This window comes from Eptesicus fuscus, chromosome 14, assembly GCF_027574615.1.
Source record: "Eptesicus fuscus isolate TK198812 chromosome 14, DD_ASM_mEF_20220401, whole genome shotgun sequence".
Taxonomy (NCBI): domain Eukaryota; kingdom Metazoa; phylum Chordata; class Mammalia; order Chiroptera; family Vespertilionidae; genus Eptesicus; species Eptesicus fuscus.
Genome location: NC_072486.1, coordinates 29,272,501 through 29,293,858, shown reverse-complemented (window position 1 = coordinate 29,293,858; position 21,358 = coordinate 29,272,501). Strand labels below are relative to the sequence as shown.

At 38.8% G+C, this 21,358-nt stretch overlaps 2 protein-coding genes across 4 annotated transcripts in view; one reads left to right on the top strand and one right to left on the bottom strand.

Moving 5' to 3' along the window:
- Positions 1-148: 148 nt before the first annotated feature.
- Positions 149-3,094, bottom strand: FAM237B (family with sequence similarity 237 member B). The gene is made up of 3 exons (XM_028154020.2): positions 3,056-3,094; positions 1,208-1,601; positions 149-552 (listed from the first exon to the last, which is right to left on the bottom strand). Exons 2-3 carry the CDS (start codon positions 1,596-1,598, stop codon positions 518-520), a joined length of 426 nt encoding a protein of 141 aa, XP_028009821.2. The 5' UTR covers positions 1,599-1,601; positions 3,056-3,094; the 3' UTR covers positions 149-517.
- An 11,143-nt stretch (positions 3,095-14,237) lies between these two features.
- The window catches only part of GTPBP10 (GTP binding protein 10), a 30,453-nt gene continuing 23,332 nt past the window's right edge, over positions 14,238-21,358 (top strand). Inside the window, exons 1-4 of one of the 3 annotated variants that reach the window (XM_008149258.3) lie at positions 14,238-14,333; positions 17,042-17,235; positions 20,454-20,545; positions 21,028-21,172. In XM_008149258.3, the coding sequence (XP_008147480.2) occupies positions 14,301-14,333; positions 17,042-17,235; positions 20,454-20,545; positions 21,028-21,172 (464 nt within the window). In that variant the 5' untranslated portion in view covers positions 14,238-14,300. Of the gene's footprint in view, positions 14,345-15,383; positions 15,500-17,041; positions 17,236-20,453; positions 20,546-21,027; positions 21,173-21,358 lie in introns of those variants that run through there. The other 2 variants (XM_054726400.1, XM_028157470.2) reach the window with 2 other exon arrangements.

Genomic DNA, 21,358 nt, shown 5'->3' with positions numbered 1-21,358 from the left:
TTTATTGTTTTGTTATTCCTTTTTAAAAATGAAGATAACAAAAACAAGAAAATACAACATATTTTAATACATAAGATGGCTCGGTGATGAAATGCACATATCAAAGCCACACAGAACACTACATCAAAATTAAATATTTTTAGGACAATACTAGCATTAGTTTGGCACAATTTTAAAATCAAAGTTATGTATAAGATACCTTATAAAATTGATTACAATTTTACTCCATTAAGTGTTGTATAAAAAAATGTTACATTTGCATTTTAAGTGGAATTTTTAAAAGATGCTTTATAAAGATGCCTTGTAAGTAAGAAACAAATCACCTGAAAAGATGGAAATGACCATCAATGGCCACAAAGCAATTACACACATCAACAAAAATACAACCATCAATATTAAATAATTAGGAATAACAATTTTGATAAATACTGCAGGAAATACTTGACCTCATTAATACTGACAGAGTTAAACTTTCAGGTTGGTGTCCTCTTGCTGGAGATATTTTCCATGTTCTCTCTCAAATGTAAAATTCACGTTTGGTAAAATCCAGTCCTACAAGGTTACAGAGGAGAAATTGTGAATAGTTATTCTAATATGACTCTTAAGATTCCATACTTTTAAACAATTCTATTAAAAAAATTAATTTACAATGTCCAATGTCTAACAATTTCAACAAATGAAATATGAATAATTACAGTGTTAAATGACTTTCTTATGAACTATATATATGGGGGGAAATCCTATATAATAAGAGAGGAATATGCCAATTATCCGTTAAGCCCTGAGGCTTAACGACTGGATCACGGATCTGCAGGAGCAGGAGGGTGGGGCAGCGAACTACAAGTGGGAGGCAGAGAGCTACAGGAGGGGGAAGGGCAGCAAGCTATGAGGGGAGAGGCGCGGGGAGCTACAGGAGGGTGGCAGCAACCTACTGGTGCACGGATTCGTGCACAGGGCTACTAGTAAGATAATAATTCTAATGATCTATCAAAGTGTATTCCAAGGTCATATAAAATCAAGTATTTATATGTCAGAGCTCCTGAGGTTTCTACATAATATAAAATCAGTAAAAAATGGAAATCGAAGCTGATCATATGAGGAAAAAATATGACAAGTTTGTTGGATAAACTTGAAAAATCAAAATGATTAAGTACTGAATTTTTAAGAAAACTAAACTGTTGTTCTCTTAAATACACATTTAAATTACCTCCTGTTATCTTCTGTGGAAAATTATACTTAGGAGGCATCACCTGTCTTCTGCCCATTCCATGAGATCTTGAAAGCAAGCAGTCTACATACATGTTCCAGAAATCCTGAGCTATGCTTAAGAAGACGTTGTAATATCTAGGCCGCTGGAATTTTTGCAAGAACAACATGAAATTCCAGAAAGCATCCACATTGTACTCTATCTTGAGTTCCCTGAAAGCTATCAAAGTCAAAGAGCAAGCATTCCAGCACTGGAGGTCAATGTCTTCGGTGATCCCGGGGCTGGCGCTGGCAAGCACTCCCTTTTGAAATTCAAAGTCGGCATTAATCAGATTGATCAGCACCATGCACCCCAGTGGTAGGCAGAACCACCTTCTTGTGGCAAAGTCCATATTCTGTACAGAAAAGAGAGAGAGAGTGAGAGAGAAGATATAATGCTAACTTTAAAAGAAAATTATCAAATTAATGATCTCTTTAAATCTAAAAAAAAATTCTAAATAATACATATTCGTTTTTGATCCAGCTAAATTGGCCTACTATGTACTTGTTGGCTTTCTTCTAAGTTGAGGACTCACAGACCATCCTTGGAAAGGATATTACAATTACAACTTGTTTACCAACATTCTAATAAACAGTCTTCAGGAGCCACTGAAATCCAACACATGTTTATGAAGATGCCATAGATACGTTTTATTATTAGAGCTGGAAGAAACCTCAAAAAGCATTTTACAGATTGGAAACATTCTCAGGGATACGGCTCTGTAAGGGCTCAGGGTCTCCTGTCTCCCTAGCCAAGACTTTGACCACACACATTTCAACTAAGTGGATCGAAATGCAGCCTGTTATATGTGTAACCATGAAGGAAAAGTTTACCCAAATGGTATAGGACACTCAAGCACTGTTTTAAGTTTCAGAGTTACTGATATTGAAATGTTCTTTCCTTTTTACTCATTGAAAAATATTTGTTATGCATGGAGGGTCCGGAGGGTCCCTGGCCTCTCCCAGGTTGTTCCGGAGCTGGATGGCGATTAACATCCATCCCTGCAGCATGAAGACAATAAAGGCGATACAAGCCAATATGGCATGGAGCAGGGCCAACGATACTCAGCAAAATCTTGGCATTTCTAAGGGCTCTTTGCACAAGTTTCCCTGCCAACTGATAGCTCGGTAAATCAGCCTGAAACACCTCGGTGGAAGTCAAGGACTGAAACTGGCTTTGAAGTGCCACAGAACTACCATCTCAGGCTGGCACTGGAAACGCCCCCTGACACAAGCTTGACAGCCAGGGTGGAGGAGCGCAGCTGTGCAGACAGATCTAGAAGGCAGGACTCACCTCCTTCCCCTGTATACCACCGTTTGCCCCCCGACCCCCCTCCACCCCTCCCAAAAAAAGGATGAAGAGACAAAGCAAATGAAACGAATTCAGGTTCTTAAGGTCGTTTCACAACGTCGGAATTTGTACAGATCAGTGACAGTGGCCACTTTATGAAGATCTAAAAGGGAGGGGCTGGGTATTAGGAGATAATTTTCCCCCGCGACTCTCCGGCAACGCTCCCTTGACCACGCCCTCCTCCCGGGTGGGGTCACCTGGACGCAGCAGGGCTCCCCGCAGGAAGGGGGTGCCTCTCGTCCGCGTCCCAGCGCGCGTCCTGGCGCGGTGTCCTGCGTGCGCTGCACTCGCCAGGGGAACGCGTGCGGCTCCTGCCTCCGAGGGACAACAGGTCTCAACTCTCCCGGGAGGAACCCCAGCCCTGCAAGCCCTCACCCCCTGTCCAGCTGGACGCACCCCTGGGGCAGGCGAAAGGCGGGAAGCCGGTCTGCTAGCGCTCGCCCGGCGCCCCGAGCTCACCAGCTGAACTGTCCGCCGCACCACGCGCCGGGCCGGGAGGCTCTGGGTCTCCAAAAGCGGTGCCGTGGTGCTCTGCTGCCGCGGGGCTCCGGACTCAGCCCACAGCCAGGAACGAGCTCCTTTTCTAGGGACAGAGTGAGGGGGCGTCCCGGAGGCCCCGCCCGCCCCTTGCCCACCTTCCCAGCCCCGAGATCCCGGGGGCCAGCGCCTGCGCCGGCGCCTCCGTTCCGCCTCTCCTCTGTCCGAGTTTCCGCAAATCACAGCGGCTCGGGTCTTCCTCCTTCTCCGATATTACTTTATTTTTCCTTTCCCTCCTGGAAAAGAACCCCATGGCAGTAGTCTACATACCCAAGCTGTCTCCTCCCTCTACCTTGCAGCCTCCACGCCCTGTTCTAGCCAGAGAAAACGTTCCCAAAAGTTGCTGAGCTGTAGGAGTTCTTTATGTATTTTACTTTACTGCTTTGGGTATTAGCTCCTTGTCAAAGCTAGCACTTAGAAATACCTTCTCCCATTTGGTTGGCTGTAGTTTTTCGTTCATGGTGTATTTAAGGTGGTTTTAATTTAAAAAATGCTTGGCTGGGGAAACATTTGCTTAGGATAGGTTTTGTTTGGGATATAATAATAAATTAGATGGATTAATTAACTTGACCAACTGTTAAATCTAAACTTCTACATGAGTTTACCATAACTATTTTTAAAGGTATGGTGTGCATTTGAGTCTCACCCCTGCACCTTCTTTTTGCCACAATAAGATACCTTCTCACTCACACCTGTTACAATGGCTATTATCAGTAAGACAAGAAATAAGTGTTGGAGAGGATGTGGAGTAAAGGGAACCATCATACACTGCTGGTGGGAATGTAAATTGGTGCAGCCACTATGGAAAACAGTATGGAGGTTCCTCAAAAAATGAACAATAGGCTTGGCCGATGTGGCTCAGTGGTTGAGCGTGGACCCATGAACCAGGAGGTCACATGCCAGGGTTGCAGCTCAATCCCCAATGGGGGTTATGCAGGAGGCAGCTGATTGATGATTCCCTTTCATCATTGATGTTTTTTATCTCTCTCCCTCCCTCTCCCTTCTTCTCTCTGAAATCAATAAAAACATATTTTAAACAATATAGTTACCACCTGACCCAGCCATCCCTCTTCTGGGCAATTACCCCTAAAAAATTGAAAATGCTTATGTTACAGGCCAAACGACAAGACCTCAGTTCTTGTCTTCTTGAAGGAAAGATTTGAATCAAGAAACGAAGTGTAGCAAAGTAAGAATTTATTGGTGGCAGCAAAAATATACTCAGGACAGTGAAACAAGGAAGGGCTTAGCACAGAAGAAGTAACAGGAGAGCCTAGATTGGGCTGCTTTGGCTCACTGAGAAGTCAGAGAAAGGGGGCCTTGGAGACAGGTTCTGGGGGTGAACCTGGGATGAGCTGCTGCTGCCCATTGCTCCCCTGGTTGGAAGCCTCCTGGGGTTCCTTAGAGGGAAGAAGGGGGAAGGGATGGCCTGTGCGTGCTCCCCTGGGACCTTCATCCTGAGCATATTTCTCTCTCTCTTGCAGGTGGAAATCTCAGGGGAGCTCTCAGGGGAGGGTCTCAATAGAATATTCATCAGATTTCCAGGGGTGCTCTTTCAGGGTCCTGGTATCCACTGATTGGTCAGGGCCAGGGCAGGGGGTCATGAGTTAATGCAGCTGGCCCTGAGGTCAGCCATGGAGTCACTGGTCTGGTTTTGCTGTTTTTCTGGACCTGGAGCTGAAATACAACTGAGGCCTATATGTTATCTTTAGGGAGGAAAAGGTCAGGGGGGTCTAAACCACATGAGTAGCCATATGAAAAGTCATGGGGTCCAAGCCGCATGACCAGCAATTTTCCATGGGAGGAAAGGTTACCCTGGGGCCAGGGGGAGGGGAGTCTTGTTTTCCCAGTTTTGCCCGTTGCTAGGCATCCAGGGCTTTCTGCCCTGGTGAGTTTCTGTATCTGGCCCATCTTCTTTGCTCTGCTCATGTCTATCTTACTACCTATAACACTTATTTGTAAAGATATATGTACTCCTTATATTCATTGCAGCACTATTCACAATAGCCAAGACATGGAAACAACCTAAGTGTCCCTCGATGGATGTGGTACATACATACAATAGAAACTACTCAGTCTTAAAAAATGGTGAAATATTGCTATTTGCAACAACATGGATGGATCTTGAGGATTTCATGCTAAGTTAAATAAGTCTGATGAAAAATGATAGCCATATGATTTCACTCATATGTGGAATATAAATCAGAAAGCAACAAACACAACAAACTCATAGATAAGACAAGTATGATGGTTATCAGAGGGGAAGTGACTAGACCAGTGATGGGCAACCTTTTGAGCTTGGTGTGTCAAACTTCGCCAAAAAACTGAGCATAACTCGGGTAGTGTGTCACTTTGAGGAAAAAACTAACTCCAAGACTCTAGTCGCAAATGTTTCATCCTCAGGAGCAGCAAATGTTTCATCCTCGGCATGCGGCCGCCTTAGCGGCCGCGTGTCAGAAATGGCTACGCGTGTCAGTGCTGACACACGTGTCATAGGTTCGCCATCACTGGACTAGACTTTGGATGATGAGCACACTGCAATATACAGATGATGTATTACAGACTTATATACCTAAAACTTATATAATGGTACTAACCAATGTTACCCCAATAAAGGTAATTTTAAAAGAAAATGTGATTGATACATGCAATGGAATGCTTTTTAAAAAATCATCTTCACCAGAAGCAATATAGTCATCCCTATCCTATCATGATCATCCTGTTCCCATTGTCCCTAGACTTCACCTCTGAGTTATATCAGAGAGCATTCTCCCTTTCTCCCCTGACCTCATTTCAGAGTCCCTTCCACTTAATTTAGCCTTACTTCTGCAATTAGGTGTTCATTTTCACTACATTACTACGCACTTATTTGTATTTGTCATCTACATATGTTGTCTTTTTCCCATGAGAACCTGTGATCTTCCCTATGAATTTATAAAAATACTATCTTTAGTTCATGGTTTTTTGTGTGTTTTTTTAATGACTGACATACAATACAATGGGCACTCGAGATTTTTAGCTGATTTCTACTTCATATTCATGATAATTCTCTTCACTTAGGAAGTTTTATCAGCTTTCTGCAAGACACACCCAAGATTTCCTGGGTTAGTCAGGCAGTGGGCTATTCATTTGTCCCCATGCTTCCTGCCTTCCAGTCACTTAGTTGCAGTTCTGTTCTACTTGTGTGTATCCCACTTCTCCGTTATGCAGCATGCTTCTGCAGGAAATACTGCCCTCACCACACCACACGGAATTCACAAGAGTACTCCACACAGAGCAGGGACATGCTGACTGACTAATAATGCTGAATATCTACAAAAGAAAAAATGTTCAGTTCATTGACTTTCTGACTCATTATAATGAAAGACCTTAATTTAAAACATCTACGATTGCATTTGCCTCTAGTAAACCTTAATAAGAATGTATTTATCAAAGTGTGATTCAATGACCTTGGGGGGGAAAGAGCAGGAAACTAAGATGAAACAAATAAGTACCCCGCAGAGAAAACAAGCAGTCCTTGGCTGCTGACTAACTGAAGGGAAAGAAGACATTATTTATTTTTTCAGGAACACAGGAGACAATGATAAACAAAATACTGTCTCTGCGATAGGAGAGAAAGAAAAATTCAGGAGAGAAGCTGAAAAAAAGATAATTGATCTCTTACTCCTACCCAAAAGGACCATGGGTATAAAATATTTTGTTGTCACTTTTTAAGAAAAGTAAGAAATAAAAGTTTGTCTTAGGTTTAGTTTATCGTTATCTTGAGTTTAGCTAAAACATAGAAAGTGCATAAACATCATTATTCTAATGATGTTTAAACATAAACATCATTATACTGTTTGCATTTTTAGTGGTTTTTTTATTTATTGTTGACAGTATTGCAGACATCCCCCATTTTACCTCCCTTTGCCCCCCTCCACCTAGTTCCCACCCCACCCCAGGCCTTCCCCACAGTCTTGTCAGTGTCCATAAGTTATGCATATATGTTCTTTGATTAATCGCTTCCCAGGTCCCCTCCAACCACCTTATTCTGTTCTACACATCCACGTCTCTGGACCTGTTTGTTCATCAGTTTATTTTGTTCATTAGATTCCACATATGAGTGAGATCATGTGATATTTGTCTTTTTCTAACTGTTATTTCACTTAGCATAATCATCTCCAGGTCCATCCATGTTGTCTCAAAAGGTAAGCACTCTTTGATTTGACAGCTGCATAGTATTCCATTGTGTAAATGTACCATGGCTTTTTTTTATCTACTTACCTACCAGTGGGCACGTGGGCTGTTTCCAGATATTAGTTATTTTAAATAATGCTGCTATGAACATAGTGGTGTATATATCCTTTCTGATTGGTGTTTTGAGATTCTTAGGATATATTCCCAGAAGTGGGGTTGCTGGGTCAAATGGCAGTTCCATTTAAAATTTTTAAAAAATAATTTAAATTTTTTTTTCTTTTTTTTGTTAATCCTCACCCAAGTATATATTTTTCCATTGGTTTTTAGAGAGGGGGGAAAGAGAGGGAGGGAAGGGAAGAGAGAGAGAAACATTGATGTGAGAGAGACACATCAGCAGGGGATTAAATCTACAACCCAGGTACCTGCTGTTGACCTGGAATTGAACCCGGTGACCCTTTGGCGCACAGGCTGACACTCTAATCACTAAGCCACAATGGCCAGGGCCCATTTTAAACGTTTTGAGGAAACTCCATACTGTTTACCACAGTGACTGCACCAATCTGCATTGTACTAGGGCACCCTTTTCTCCATATCGTAGTCAGCATTTGTTTGCTGATTTATTGATAGTAGCCATTCTGGCAGGTGTGAGGTAGTATCTCATTATTGTTTTAATTTGCATCTCTCTGATGATCAGTGATGTTGAGCATTTTTTTCATATCTATTGGCCATCTGTACAACCTCTTTGGAGAAGTGTCTATTCAGGTCCTTTGCCCATTTCTAAATTGGATTGTTTGTCTTCCTGGTGTTGAGTTGTATGAGTTCTTTGTATATTTTGGAAATTAACCCCTTATCAGATATATCATTGGCAAATATGTTCTCCCATACAGTGGGTTTCCTTTTCATTTTGTTGGTGGTTTCTTTTGCTATGCCGAAGCTTTTTAGTTTGATGTAGTCCCATTTGTTTATTTTTTCCTTTGTTTCTCTTTCCCTAGAAGATGTATCAGTGAAGATACTGCTACATAGGATATCTGAAATTTTACTGTCTATGTTTTCTTCTGAGATTTTATGGTTTTGTGACTTACATTTAAATCTTTTATTCATTTTGAGTTTATTCTTGTGTATGGTGTAAGTTGGTGGTCATTTCCTTTTTTTTTTTTTTTTTTGTATGTACCTGTCCAATTTGCCCAACACCATTTGTTGAAGAGACTATCTTTACTCCATTGTATGCTCTTGCCTCCTTTGTCAAATGTTAATTGACCATAAAGGTGTGGGTCAATTTCTGAGGTCTTGGTTCTGTTCCATTGGTCTACATGCCTGTTCTTATTCTAGTACCAGGCTGTTTTTCTTACAATGGCTTTGTAGTATAGTTTCAACGGTATTGTGATCCCTCAAACTTTGTTCTTCTTTCTCAAGATTGCTGAGGCTATTCAGGGTCTATTTTGTTTCCATATAAATTTCTGGAATATTTGTTTTAGATCTGTGAACTATGCCACTGATATTTTAATAGGGTTTGCATTGAATCTGCTTTGGGTAGTATGGACATTTTAATTATGTTAATTCTTCCAATCCATGAGCACTGTATATGCTTCCACTTGTTTGTATCTTCCTCTATTTCCTTTTTCAATGTCCTAGAGTTTTCCAAGTATGGGTCTTTTAGCTGCTTGGTTAAGTTTACTCCAGATATCTTTTCTTTTCTTTATTGCAATGGTATTTGGGATTTTTTTTTTTTAAGTTTCTTTTTCTGAGTTCATTATTGGTGTATAAAAGTGCCATAGATTTCTGGATGTTAATTGTGTATCCTGCTACTTTGCCAAATTCAATGATTAAATCTAGCAGTGTTTTGGTGGAGTCTTTAGGGTTTTCTATGTACAATATCCATGTCAGCCCTAGCTGGTTTGGCTCAGTGGATAAAGCGTCAGCCTGCGGACTGAAGGGTCCCAGGTTCGATTCTGGTCAAGGGCACATGCCTAGGTTTCGAGCTTGATCCCCAGTGGGGGACTTGCAGGAGGCAACCAATCAATGTTTCTCTCTCATCATTGAAGTTTCTATTTCTCTTTCCCTCTCCCTTCCTCTCTGTAATCAATAAAGATATATTTAAAAAAATAACTTAAAAAATATCCATGTCATCTGTGAATGAGAGTTTTACTTCCTCCTTTACAATTTGGATGTCTTTCATTTTTTTCCTTCTTGTCTGATCTCTGTGGCTAAGACTTCCAGTACTATCTATATACATAAAAGCCTAAGTGACCACTATGACTGGTTGACCGAACGACCCGTCTACCAGTCACTATGATGTGCACTAACCACCAGGGGGCAGATGCTCAATGCAGGAGCTGCCCCCTGGTGGTCAGTGTGCTCCCATAGCCAACCTCCCCCGATTGGCCCAGATTGCCAGCCAGGCCAAGGGACCCCACCCATGCACGAATTCATGCACTGGGCCTCTAGTGTTGAATAAGAGTGGTGAAAGCAGGCATCTCTGTCTTGCTCCTGTTCTTAGGGAAAATGGTTTTAGTTTTTGACCATTGAGTATGATGTTGGCTGTAAGTTTGTCATATATGGCCTTTATTATGTTGATAGGCAGGCTAACTGCAGAAAAAGTTGTGTGTATTTTTTTACTGTCTTGCTATACACTCTAACTGGCCAAGGAATTGGAAAGCTAAAGGAAGACATTTTGTGGGAGCTAGAGAAGCTGTAGTTTGGGTGCTGCTCCATGTGAACAGGGTGAACAAGGTGAGCCAGAATGTCAATAAACACACACACATACACACACACTTGCACTCATGCATGTGATGGGGCAAAATAACTCAATAAACTCAACTTTCTGGTACCAATCATCCAACAAATCTGTGTAAAATTCTTAGATATTATGACCAGCACTAACATACCAGGGTTATTAAAATAAACTTGGGCTACTATTAGTAGTAAAATGCGGGGCTGGATAGATCATAGTTTTGATTCAGTGGCAATTTCTATGTGCCCAAATAAATAAAATGGGTTGAGATTATTCAATTTTGTGTACTATCTAATTCTGCTACAGTCTTTTATATCTATCCTTACAGTAATATTTTATAAAAAAAATATTTGCTTTCTTGTTGCAACACTTTAATATCTTAGAAGGAAGTAATGCAAAACTGGTGTCATTATTGGTTTTTCTTCTATGTGAACTGTAATTTCTATACATCATAGATCTCATCTTTTTTAACAAAGTGTTCATCAGCTAATAAGATACCACTTTTCTTTGATAAATGGTATCTATGAGAGAATTTTCTGTCAGAAGTCTTACATGGCAAGATTACAATATTAACATGTTTTCTAAGATAAAGTTTCATTTGAGAGATGATTTCTTTAATAAAGAGACACAATCATTCCTAACTACTGGGGAGAAAGTTTACACAGTAGGTGAAGAGAAGTCCAAATTTGAAACTAATGAGAGCAATTCTCACAGTCCAAGATTGGCTCATAGAGGTTTACTGGAAGGATTAATACTTCCTTTACATTTCAGAAGGGATTTTAAAACAAGGATAAAAGAGGTGGGAAAATCATCCCCAAATAAATAAATATAAAATGTTAAAATTTGATATGATAACAAATACATATCAGTTATTATAATAGAAAAGTTGTTTATTTTAATTATTTTAATACCTTCTCCAACTGCCCATAACTAAAATTAAGAAGAGAAATGACAAGAGTTTAGGATTATGCAGAGAAACCAAAAGAATAGAAAATAATGTGAGCATGTTTTACTCAATTTCAATTCCAGTCCCAAATTTCATATTTCCCCAAAAGGAAATAGCTCAGAACATTGAATGACAAGTTATAGCCAACATATCAAGAGGAAGTAAATGCTTCATCCTAAAGTAAGATGTCAGACCCAGATTCATATTTTTTACAGAAATGATCACAAAATTATTGGACTGCTGAGGTCCTCCAGCTCCAATGGGCAGGACCTCAGGAGTAGGGGTTGCCTGATCCCTTCTTCATGCCCATTTAGGTGTGCAGGGGCCTCCAAGAATCCTGCTGAGAGAACACACTGTCTTACCCCTGCATAATGACTGCAGCCTGCCAATGCTTCTTTCTAGAGAAGAATATTCCAGCTGGCTACTTTATGATGTGGCAGTATTAAAGACAAACTGTACATGAATGTGCTGATATAAACATTCATTTTCTTATTTTGAATTATTCTTTAAAAATCTAAGAATTCTATTTTACTCTAAATGGCTATTGCTTTATGAAGTATCAGTAACAAGCAACAAAGAAAATGGCTTAGATACATGAGAATCCTGAGCATATTATTGACTTTCCTGCTGCATGAACACTCTTGTTTTGAACAAGCAGGAAGCATCATTATCAAAGGGCTTCCTGACAATTTCACTGCCATTCTTATACCTGTAGATGATTAAAAGAAAGTATATTAAAAAAGAAAACAATCAATGACTCATAGTATAGCAATTTAAGATATTTTTATTCCTCTTGTACAAGTGGTTGATAATGTGGGTCTTACAAACATGATTCAACTAATTCTTAGGATTGCTATAAATATTTCTATAAAAGTAACCCTTCAATGATACCCTTTCTATAAAAAACAGGATACATTAAGAGCAAAGTAAATTCATGTTCTTTAGGAATAAGTTTTATCCACTCACTGAATTCTGGTATCAGCAATATTAAAATTTGCTTCTTTCTTTCATTAGCACCACTATTCTGCTTTATTATTCTTGCTTAATAATTCTAAAAATCATGGCAGTTTTCTAGCACCTAGCTGTGTGTGTGAGATAAATTAGTTACTCAGTGATTGTTATATGAATGGATGAATGAACAAACCATAACTCCTTAGGAAGAAGACAATGAGATAAAGCCACTTCTTTTTTCTTTACATAGGTTTTATTTCAGGACAAAAATTATATGGCCTGAGGCCCTCACTTTGACAATGCTACATTTTAATTTAGAGAGATGAAGAGCTTACCTGGTATATAGCTCTCATTTGTTCAATCCACTTGATTTAATTGTACAGTGTAAGACCCCAATTTATAATGGTTCTCAGAGTAACAATATTTTGAATAGCATGAAACGAAAAGAATATTTGATGTTACTTTTGGGGATTATAAGGCTAATGAGTGAGAATAACTCTATGCCCCACTTCAGGTGATTCATATGTCATAGGAGTTAGCAATCCAGCTACTGTCTTTCTTAAGAATAAATTAATTAATTAATAAATATTCAGAGAACATATACTGAGTCCAAGGCCTGAGCCAGATGGATCCTGTTAGGTTATAGGGATAAGACGTTGTTAGCTAAATAGTTAGAGATGGCAATGTATCCAGCTTTTAAAAAAAACTTTTCAACATTAAGGTGGCAAGAAGATATGAGAACAGAACTTCCAAGAAAGCAACTTCAGAAATGTTCCCAACTGGAACATGGATATGATGGCTAGAACTACAGCAGTCATTCTGAGACCATAAGGGGTCTTGAATACAGTGATATGACCAAATTTGTTATTTAAGGAGGGGAAACCATCTCTGGAGATCAGTATGGATAAAGGATTACAGTGAAGAAGAGCTTTGGGTTATATTATTTCCTTTGTATATGAAAGCTAGTGAAGCTTGATGACAATTAGGTTATAGAATCAATAAAATAATTATGTTAGAATGAGTCTTATAGAAGCAAAATCAGCTGTGATATTCTATTAGTGATACCAAGAAGCCTCCTCTGTTTCCACATATTTCCTACACTGAAGGATCTCCTACAACATAGCTTGACATTTTTTTAGTAGATATAAAAAATAAAAAAGTAAATGCTCTGAGAGAATTAACACACTGACTTAAAAATCATGCTAGCTAGTAAAATACAGGTATCAAATCCATGCCTGAGATTCCGTTTCAGTGGGCACTATCAGAAAAAGGCAAGGAGGTACTTAGTACCTATAGTAAGAAGAAGTAATTATAAAGAAGAGAAGGGGGACGCATAAAAGGGAGGTTCTGAATACTAAAAAAGACACCTATTATTTCAACGTTTTGTCTTTGAGGTGGCTCTGGAAGAGGAAATGCAGAGGAAGCATTTTGTTAAGTACTAGCTAATCCAATTTAATGATTACTGCTTGCTAACCTATAATGTTCATAACAAAAATTATAGTCCTTGCTAATGTCCTCAAAATAAAGTAGGGGCTGGGTAAGTTTTGATATGAGAGTAAAGAAAGAGGAAACTGAAGATGCTTAAGGAAGACCGCAGTAGGGGTTCCCTTGAGGGCCCTGGGAAATGAGTTTTTGGTGTGGAGGGGAAGATCCCGTCACTTCTAGGAAATTAATGGGCACCAGAGAGAGGGGTGTGAAATTGATGACAGACTTTACTTTTGCTGTTTCTAACCTAGTTATGGACAAGCTGAACCAAAGCATGATAGACAAAAAGTGGGGACTTAATTGACAGGGTAAGAAGACACAAAATCAATTTAGATGATCTACAAAGAAGAGAATCAGGTTTGACAATTTTCATTTTCGTCTGTTGACAGTTTAACATCATACAATATATATCTTTCATAAGGAAATATCTTTTTAAAAACATACTCTTTTTTTTTAATTTTAGAGAGAGGAAGGGAGAGGGATAGAGAGACACAAACATCAATGATGAGAATCATTGTTCTACATCCTGCACACCCCTACTGGGGATGAAACCCGCAACCAGGGCCTGTGCTCTGACCAGGAAATGAACCTGACCTCCAGGTTCATGGGCCGAGGCTCAACCACTGAGCCACACGGCCGGGCTGACCCTGTCTAACAGCTCCGCGCTGCTTTCCCATAAACCATAACACCGCCCACCTTTCCGCAGGGCGCACCACACCGCGCATGCGCCTATCCCTGTGCAGGTGCAGCTGACGGCGCATGCGGCTTTCCCGCGGAGCCTGCGGAGAAACACTGTCTGCGCCCGGCAATGACGTAGAAAGGCTGCGCGGTGATTCAGCGCCGACACGTTCTGCGGGAGCGAGTGCTGGCGGGTCGCAGTGATGGTGCACTGCGGTTGCGCCTTGTTCAGGAAGGTGCGTGACAGGTGCCCCTCCGCCTGACGGCCCAGGGCCGGGTGCTTCTAGCCCCACCTGGGGGCTCTGGTCGTCCTCTTCCAACCCCCTCTTTCTATTTGGGGGTCTCTCTCCTGCTTTTTTCTTCCGTCTTCTTCTCTCGGGGTGGCCTGCGGGGGGGGAGGCGGGGGGGGTGTCTGCCCGGCTCGGTTAGGACGGTTGTTTGGGGACAGGGTATGAGAGTCTTCTGGGGAATTGTGTGACGTGGGATGAAGAGCTGGGGCATATGCCTGCTTTTAGACATGCAATACCGTATACGTGGAGTGTAGGTTTGGCTTTTGCTTTTGGCTCAAATCGTGTATTTTCCTGTTAAGAAATAGTATTCGTAGTCCTAGGCCGTTTACATATACATTTTATCTTCAGTGCATTGTTCTTAAGAGCTTTCTAAAGACGACTGTTCATCAGTGCTAGGTACATTCTTATCAGAGAGGAAGGGAGAGAGAGAGAAATGAAAATATGTATTAATAGGCTTGCCTTCTTGCAAGAAATTTAGGTCAGTTTTTGTGTAGTGTCGGTTTTAAAATCAAACTGTAAAAAATGTAAAGTTGCTTCAAATTTAAAAGCTTCCTTGAGAGCCTTACTGGTAATGTTTTTTGAAACTAGCCAGGATTGTAGTTTGAGCATTACCTTATTACTAACGATGAGATTGAGGCATTTCTTTTAACTTTGGGTTCTAAGTCTCTGAATATGTTCAATCTAAAGCAGTAAAAATGCACGAACTACTGCATTTTGTTGTGGATCGGTTATTAACTTGTGTAACCTTACTGCCATGAAAAGTCACTTCCAATCAGTGTCGTTTGCAATTGGAATCTAATTCTTCACCTACAGGTGATGCATTTCTGATCTAGCCTCCCCAGAACCACAGCATAAGTTCACGTCCAGAGAAAAATGCTCTGGTTGGCCCTCAAGTTTATCTTTTATATATTTCTCCCACCTTATTCTCTTACAACACTTTGTTTTATGAATACATTTGCATACTTAAATGAGTCCCTGAACTTTGATTCTTTGCTATGACCTGTGCACCGCAATCTCAGGTCTGAACTGCATCGGCATCACCAAGAGAGCTTTTGCTAGATGTCCTGGCTTGACGTAGCCTCCCCTCCCCTCCTCCAGAGTATATCAGAAAGGTCAGCGGAGTATATGTATTTTGCAAAAGGTTTACAGATGTTTTCGATACTTGCAACTACTCTAGATGACTAAAGATGTGAAGATGATTAATTTAAGAAATTACTCTGTAAGGAATCTTGATAGTCTGAGAGTTAATACATAGGCTCTTTACCTGCAAGAACGTCTTGATTTAGTCAGGGAAACAGAAGTAAATACTACATGCTGTATAAGATTTCAGAAAGTGTACTAATACCAATAGAGGTATAATCAAATGACTAAGAGGTGGGCAAAGTTGATAAGTGTTGATTAAAGGAATTAAGGAAGACATCAGAAAATGGCATTCAGGTGGGTTTACGGTAGAAAAGAACAAATGACAGAAGTAGAGAAGCATGAGCAGAGTGGCATGGAGATGTGAAAGTATAACTAGTAGTACAGAGCAAAAGAGGAAGAAGATAGGAGGGGTTGAACGAATGGAAATGAACTGAAGGTAGGCTAAGAGTTTTGAATATAGTACTGAGCATTTTATTTTGTTTTTTAATATATTTTTATGGATTTTAATATATTTTTATTGAGAATCATTGATTGGCTGCCTCCTGCACACCCCACACTGGGGATTGAACCCACAACCCCGGCATGTGCCCTTGATCGGAATCAAACCTGGGACCCTTCAGTCCACAGGCTGACGCTCTATCCACTGAGCAAAACTGCCTAGGGCAGTACTGAGAATTGTAGACTTTACTTCATAAACAGCAAAACATATACAGACACACAAAAACCCTTGAATAGTTTTTGGATAAGGGAGAAACAAGCTTAGAGATCCATTTTTGGAAAAATAGCTTAGTCAGTAAGATGCAGGATGGGTTGAGGAAGGAATGACTAAACACTGATAGACCAGTTAGGAGCTGATGTAACGGTTAAGGTACTAGAGCAGTTTGTACCCGGAAGGAAAGAGCTAGGGCTTTAGGAAAAGAAGCAGGTATAATCAAAGATTCTCACATGTAGTCTCCATGAGTAGTAAACTATGTTTCCATTATTTGAAAACATCGGAGGAACAGACTTCACGTAAGGAAAAGCTTGGTTCTGTCATAGTAACATGTATTTGAGATGACTTACCCTTTCAATACCCAGGAACAAGTTACATATTTGAGGGGTCTCTAATATAAGTTAAATACAGATCTTGTTCTCAGTTGCTCTAGACTATTAAGCTTACATCTTGGTGATGTCCAATAGACATAGAGAATGTCTCACCTAGGTAATAGTTACTGGTACAGGCTGAAATCACCAGTCTAGTTTGAAAAGTGGACCGGTGTCAGAGACCTTGAGGATAGGTGGGACAACAGTTCATAATTGGGGGCGGGGGGGGGGGGAATAAAGGTTTTAAGAGTTAAATGGGAAGAGGAGGTCAGACAGGAGATGAACTGAGAAAAGACTTTAAATTTTGCATCCAGGAAGCCCTTTTTTACTTTTTCAGGCATTTTAGTGGCAACAAAGAACTAGAAAGGAGTTCTTATTGGTAAGCACATTTGGTGTACAAATGTTCTCTTTCTCCTTCTCTTTTTAAGTATGGAAAATTCATTGATAACCTAAGACTCTTCGCCAGGGGAGGAAGTGGTGGAATGGGTTACCCTCGCTTAGGTGGAGAAGGTGGAAAAGGTGGTGACGTCTGGGTTGTAGCCACCAAAAAAATGACTTTAAAACAACTTAAAGACAAATACCCTCAGAAACGGTTTGTGGCTGGAGAAGGAGCAAACAGTCGGTGAGTATTTATGGAATGACTTTGATTTTATGAAAGTAATCCCTCCCAAAAGGAAAAAAAAATTAAAAGATAAAGTTGTAATTAGTGATTTGAAGTAAATTATGTCCGGTATTTGTAACTGAGCAAAAATCTTCATTTGTCTCAACTCTAGTAAAGATAAAAGATAGTTACTAAGAAATGTTTTGGAGCATTCACACTTTTTGTATCCTTTTCTTCTCCCAATGTCTATTTATATTTGTTTGTACTTCCTCTGTAGAAACAGAAAGTGAATTTTCCCACTGTTTTCTTCTTTTAGGAAACCTTTCTCAAATCTCAACCAAGCTTCTCCATCCCATCACCACCAGTAGTTCCACCAGCATCTTACAGGCAGTGCTGAAAATTTAGAGCCCATTTCACTGATATCTCTTATATGTTTTCCCTTTTGCTTCTGTTTCGTTCTTTCTGTGACAAAGCCTTTACTTTATTTTTCATTAGTGGTGTTATTTTCTGTGGAACATACAATGTTGGCCTCAAAATATGAGAAGAATTTTTTCTTTTGTTATAAAGAAAATGAAGAAAAAAATTCTTAAAGCTTCCATTAAATTGCAGGCTATGATTCCTCAGGCCTATTTATTCTGTTATTCCATAGGAGGTATTGGTATCACAGCTAGATTTTATGTCTGTTTCTTTTTTTTCTTCCCACAGAAGTGTTTTGATATGTTTATTTGTCATAGTTCCAGATGATGAAATGTGACACTTACTTGGGGGCGGATATAAGTAAAGGATAGAGGCTGGGATACTAAACACCCTATACCAGACACTCCCAACAACAAAAACAACCTCAAATTATCCTGCCCAAAATATGCAGCAACACCCCCTGCTTGTAAATGAATCTTTGGGGAAATCCTTTAAATTTCTTTTGAGCATTTTGTCTTATGAGACCATTTTATAGGACAAATTTTGAGAGCCTTATATTTGTTAGAATTCAGTAATTAAAGTTTTGAATACAGAATGTTATTTTAAAGTGTTTAGATCAGTGGTATACTTAAAGATGGTATACAGTGTTTAAATGTTAAGAGAGATTTAAATAGAACATATTTCTTACTGCATTGTGTGTGTTGAATTTTTAGAACAGAGAGGCTTAAATCTAAAGGATTAATAGGAACCAGCTGGGTGAAGGGGAGAACAAGGCATTGCAGAAAAGGTAACATGAACAAAGGCCCAGTGATAGAAGACAAGTAGCAGTATAAGACACTAAAAGCAGGCCAGCGTGGCTGGAATGCAGAAAACACAGAATGTAGAGGAAGACGAGACTGGAATGATAGGTCCAGGCCAGACTTTAATTCAGACAGTCGTTATTTATTAAATATTGCAATATTCTCCAATTTGGTCTCCCATCTCCAGTCTTAGTCGTCACCTTTAGTCCATTCTTTATCCAGTTATTCCTAGAGTGCTTTTTCTAAAACATCATCTTGTTACTGTCACTTGCCTACTTAAAATCCTTCAGTGTTCCCTGTCTAAGATAATCTTCAAACTTTCCAACAGAGCATGTCTGTCTCTTCATGATCTGGACTACAGTGTCTTTAGTTCACAACACGCTTCCGTACTTGTACCAGTGTCATGCTAGAAATAACTGTTATTTCTCCAAACAGCTTGTTCCTTCCTAGTCCAGTATGTGTGTGTGTATACACACATGTAAATATACATGTATACATATATATTTGGTTGGCCAACAGATCCTTTCCTGCCTTGTCTGGCAAAGTCCTATTTCCCTTTCAAGTCTTGGTTTAAACACTACTTCCAAAATATAGATAACTGAGTAAGATTTTAATTTCATATATTTAATAACATGTCTACTAAAATCAGACTACTTTTGTTCATCGTGAAATCATCTCCCAGTAAACTGGTTTATGCTTGCTCAACTGTGAATATTATCAAATACTATTTCAACTATTTAAAAAACTATCCAATGTTATTCTGAAATTTAAGTGTCAGTGTTTTTAATAAGATATTTTAATAGAAAGTTCACCAATGGTAACGAATAAGAATGAAATTAAAGCTTGCCTCTACATTCTAAAAATTGCAACACATCCCAATAAGAAGAGTGTTCTATTTAAGTCTTTCTTTACTATATTTCTAATTCATCCATTACTGTCAACCCGATTCATTCATTCAACTAATGTTAATTGAGTATCCACTATGTACCAATCACTGTACTAGATGGATAGGATACAATGATGATCTAAACTAATATGTTCTCTCCCCTTCTGCAAGTTACTGTAGTGTAGTGGGAGAGCAGACATTAATGAAACACCTGAAAAATGAAAAATTATAACTGTGACAAGTCATATGAATGAGAGAGCCTACACATGTGTGTGGGTCTGGGAATTCTGACCTACTCAGGGAGTTCAGGAATAAAAAGGTTTTATAAAAGTTCACCTATAATTTCAGAAATAACTTGTATTAACCTTTTCTTGTCTTTTTTTAGACTTTTCTGTGTGTTTACACCAATGTAATCTTGTGTGTATGTTGATAGTTGGGGGGTAAAAATGAGAGGACAGTATTTTGCAACCTCCTCTTTTCACTTAACTTTTTTTCTGTGCTGTTTTTACTATGGCTGTAGAGTATTATAGTATTGGAAATAATATTATTTTGTCATTCATCTATTTAGGTAATTATTGATTTTTTTACTGTTATACTCAATGTAACACACATTCATGTATATATAGTAGTTTACGTGTTTGTTCAATTATTTTCTTTTAGGATAAATTCTCAGAAGTGAATTTACTAGTTAGAAGTTTGTACCAATTTATTCTCTCATGAGCAGCTAGATGAACCCCCTATAATTAAAGTACTCTCAGTTGAGGTCAGTTTTTTAAAAGCTTTATTATTCAATTGATTTTTCTTTTTCTAGTTTATTTGTGTACATTTCAGGTGTACAATATATTTATTTATTATGATTTGTAATAACTTTTGGTGATTAGCTTGGTAACTTAAATTATTACTTAATATTATTTTTATTGGGATATGATAGTCTAAAATGCAAATAAATAATTAGGGATAATTTTATTTTTCCTTTATATTTGGCCATTTAACATCTACATCAGAAGACTTGGTTGCCAGTCTTCTTTATAGGCCATTATATTTGCTTGAAGCATAAGCCATTTAATTTTGTGGGTTTTCCTTATTTTATCTTAGCTTTATTTATTTATTTATTTATTTATTTATTTATTTTGTAGTGTTAGTGCACTGAAAGGCGCCAAAGGAAAAGATTGTGAAATTCCTGCACCTGTGGGTATTTCAGTAACTGATGAAAATGGTAAAATTATAGGTAAGTGTACTGTAGATTCTAAAGTTGTGTTTGGGAGTTGTGGGGAATAGCACCTCTTGAGTTTCAGAATTTTTTTTTTTAACATTAACTGCTAATTTATGAAAGAATTTTTTAAAATATATGTAAAGGCTGTTCAAAATTAACTGCTAGATTTCAGATTATTTTAAAGATATAAGAGTATTTAACTTGTTTTTAAAACATAAACTAATCTCTTTCAACTGCATACAAAAGTATTTTCCAGGGTCAAGCTTTTTTTTTTTTTTAATTGATTTCAGAGAGAAAAGGAGATGGGGAGAGAGAGAGAATTGAACCACGACTTCCTAGTTCACAGGTTGATGCTCAACTAGTGAGTCACTCCTGCCAGGCTAGGGTCAAGGTTTTAATAGAAATTTCTGGTATCTATTTCTGAAAGAAAAATGTCATTAGTGGATTAGCTACACTTACTAATCTTGGTTCTAAGTGTCTTTATCTCTCTTTTTAAGGAGAACTCAATAAAGAACAAGACAGAATTTTGGTAGCTGAAGGAGGACTTGGTGGTAAATTCCTTACAAATTTCTTACCATTGAAAGGCCAGAGACGAATAATTCACCTTGATCTAAAACTTATAGCTGATGTAGGTCTAGTGGGGTAAGTATCAGTCATATCTTTATTTTTATACTTCCAGAGAGATAGTTCATGAATAGGAAATAAACATAAATTGTAATTTGGGGCCAGCATTATTTCTCTTTTATGGAATTTGTGCATTGTTGGTATACTTAGAGAATATGCTGTTAAATGTCGTTATTTTCACAATGTCATCAGAGTTTCATATTG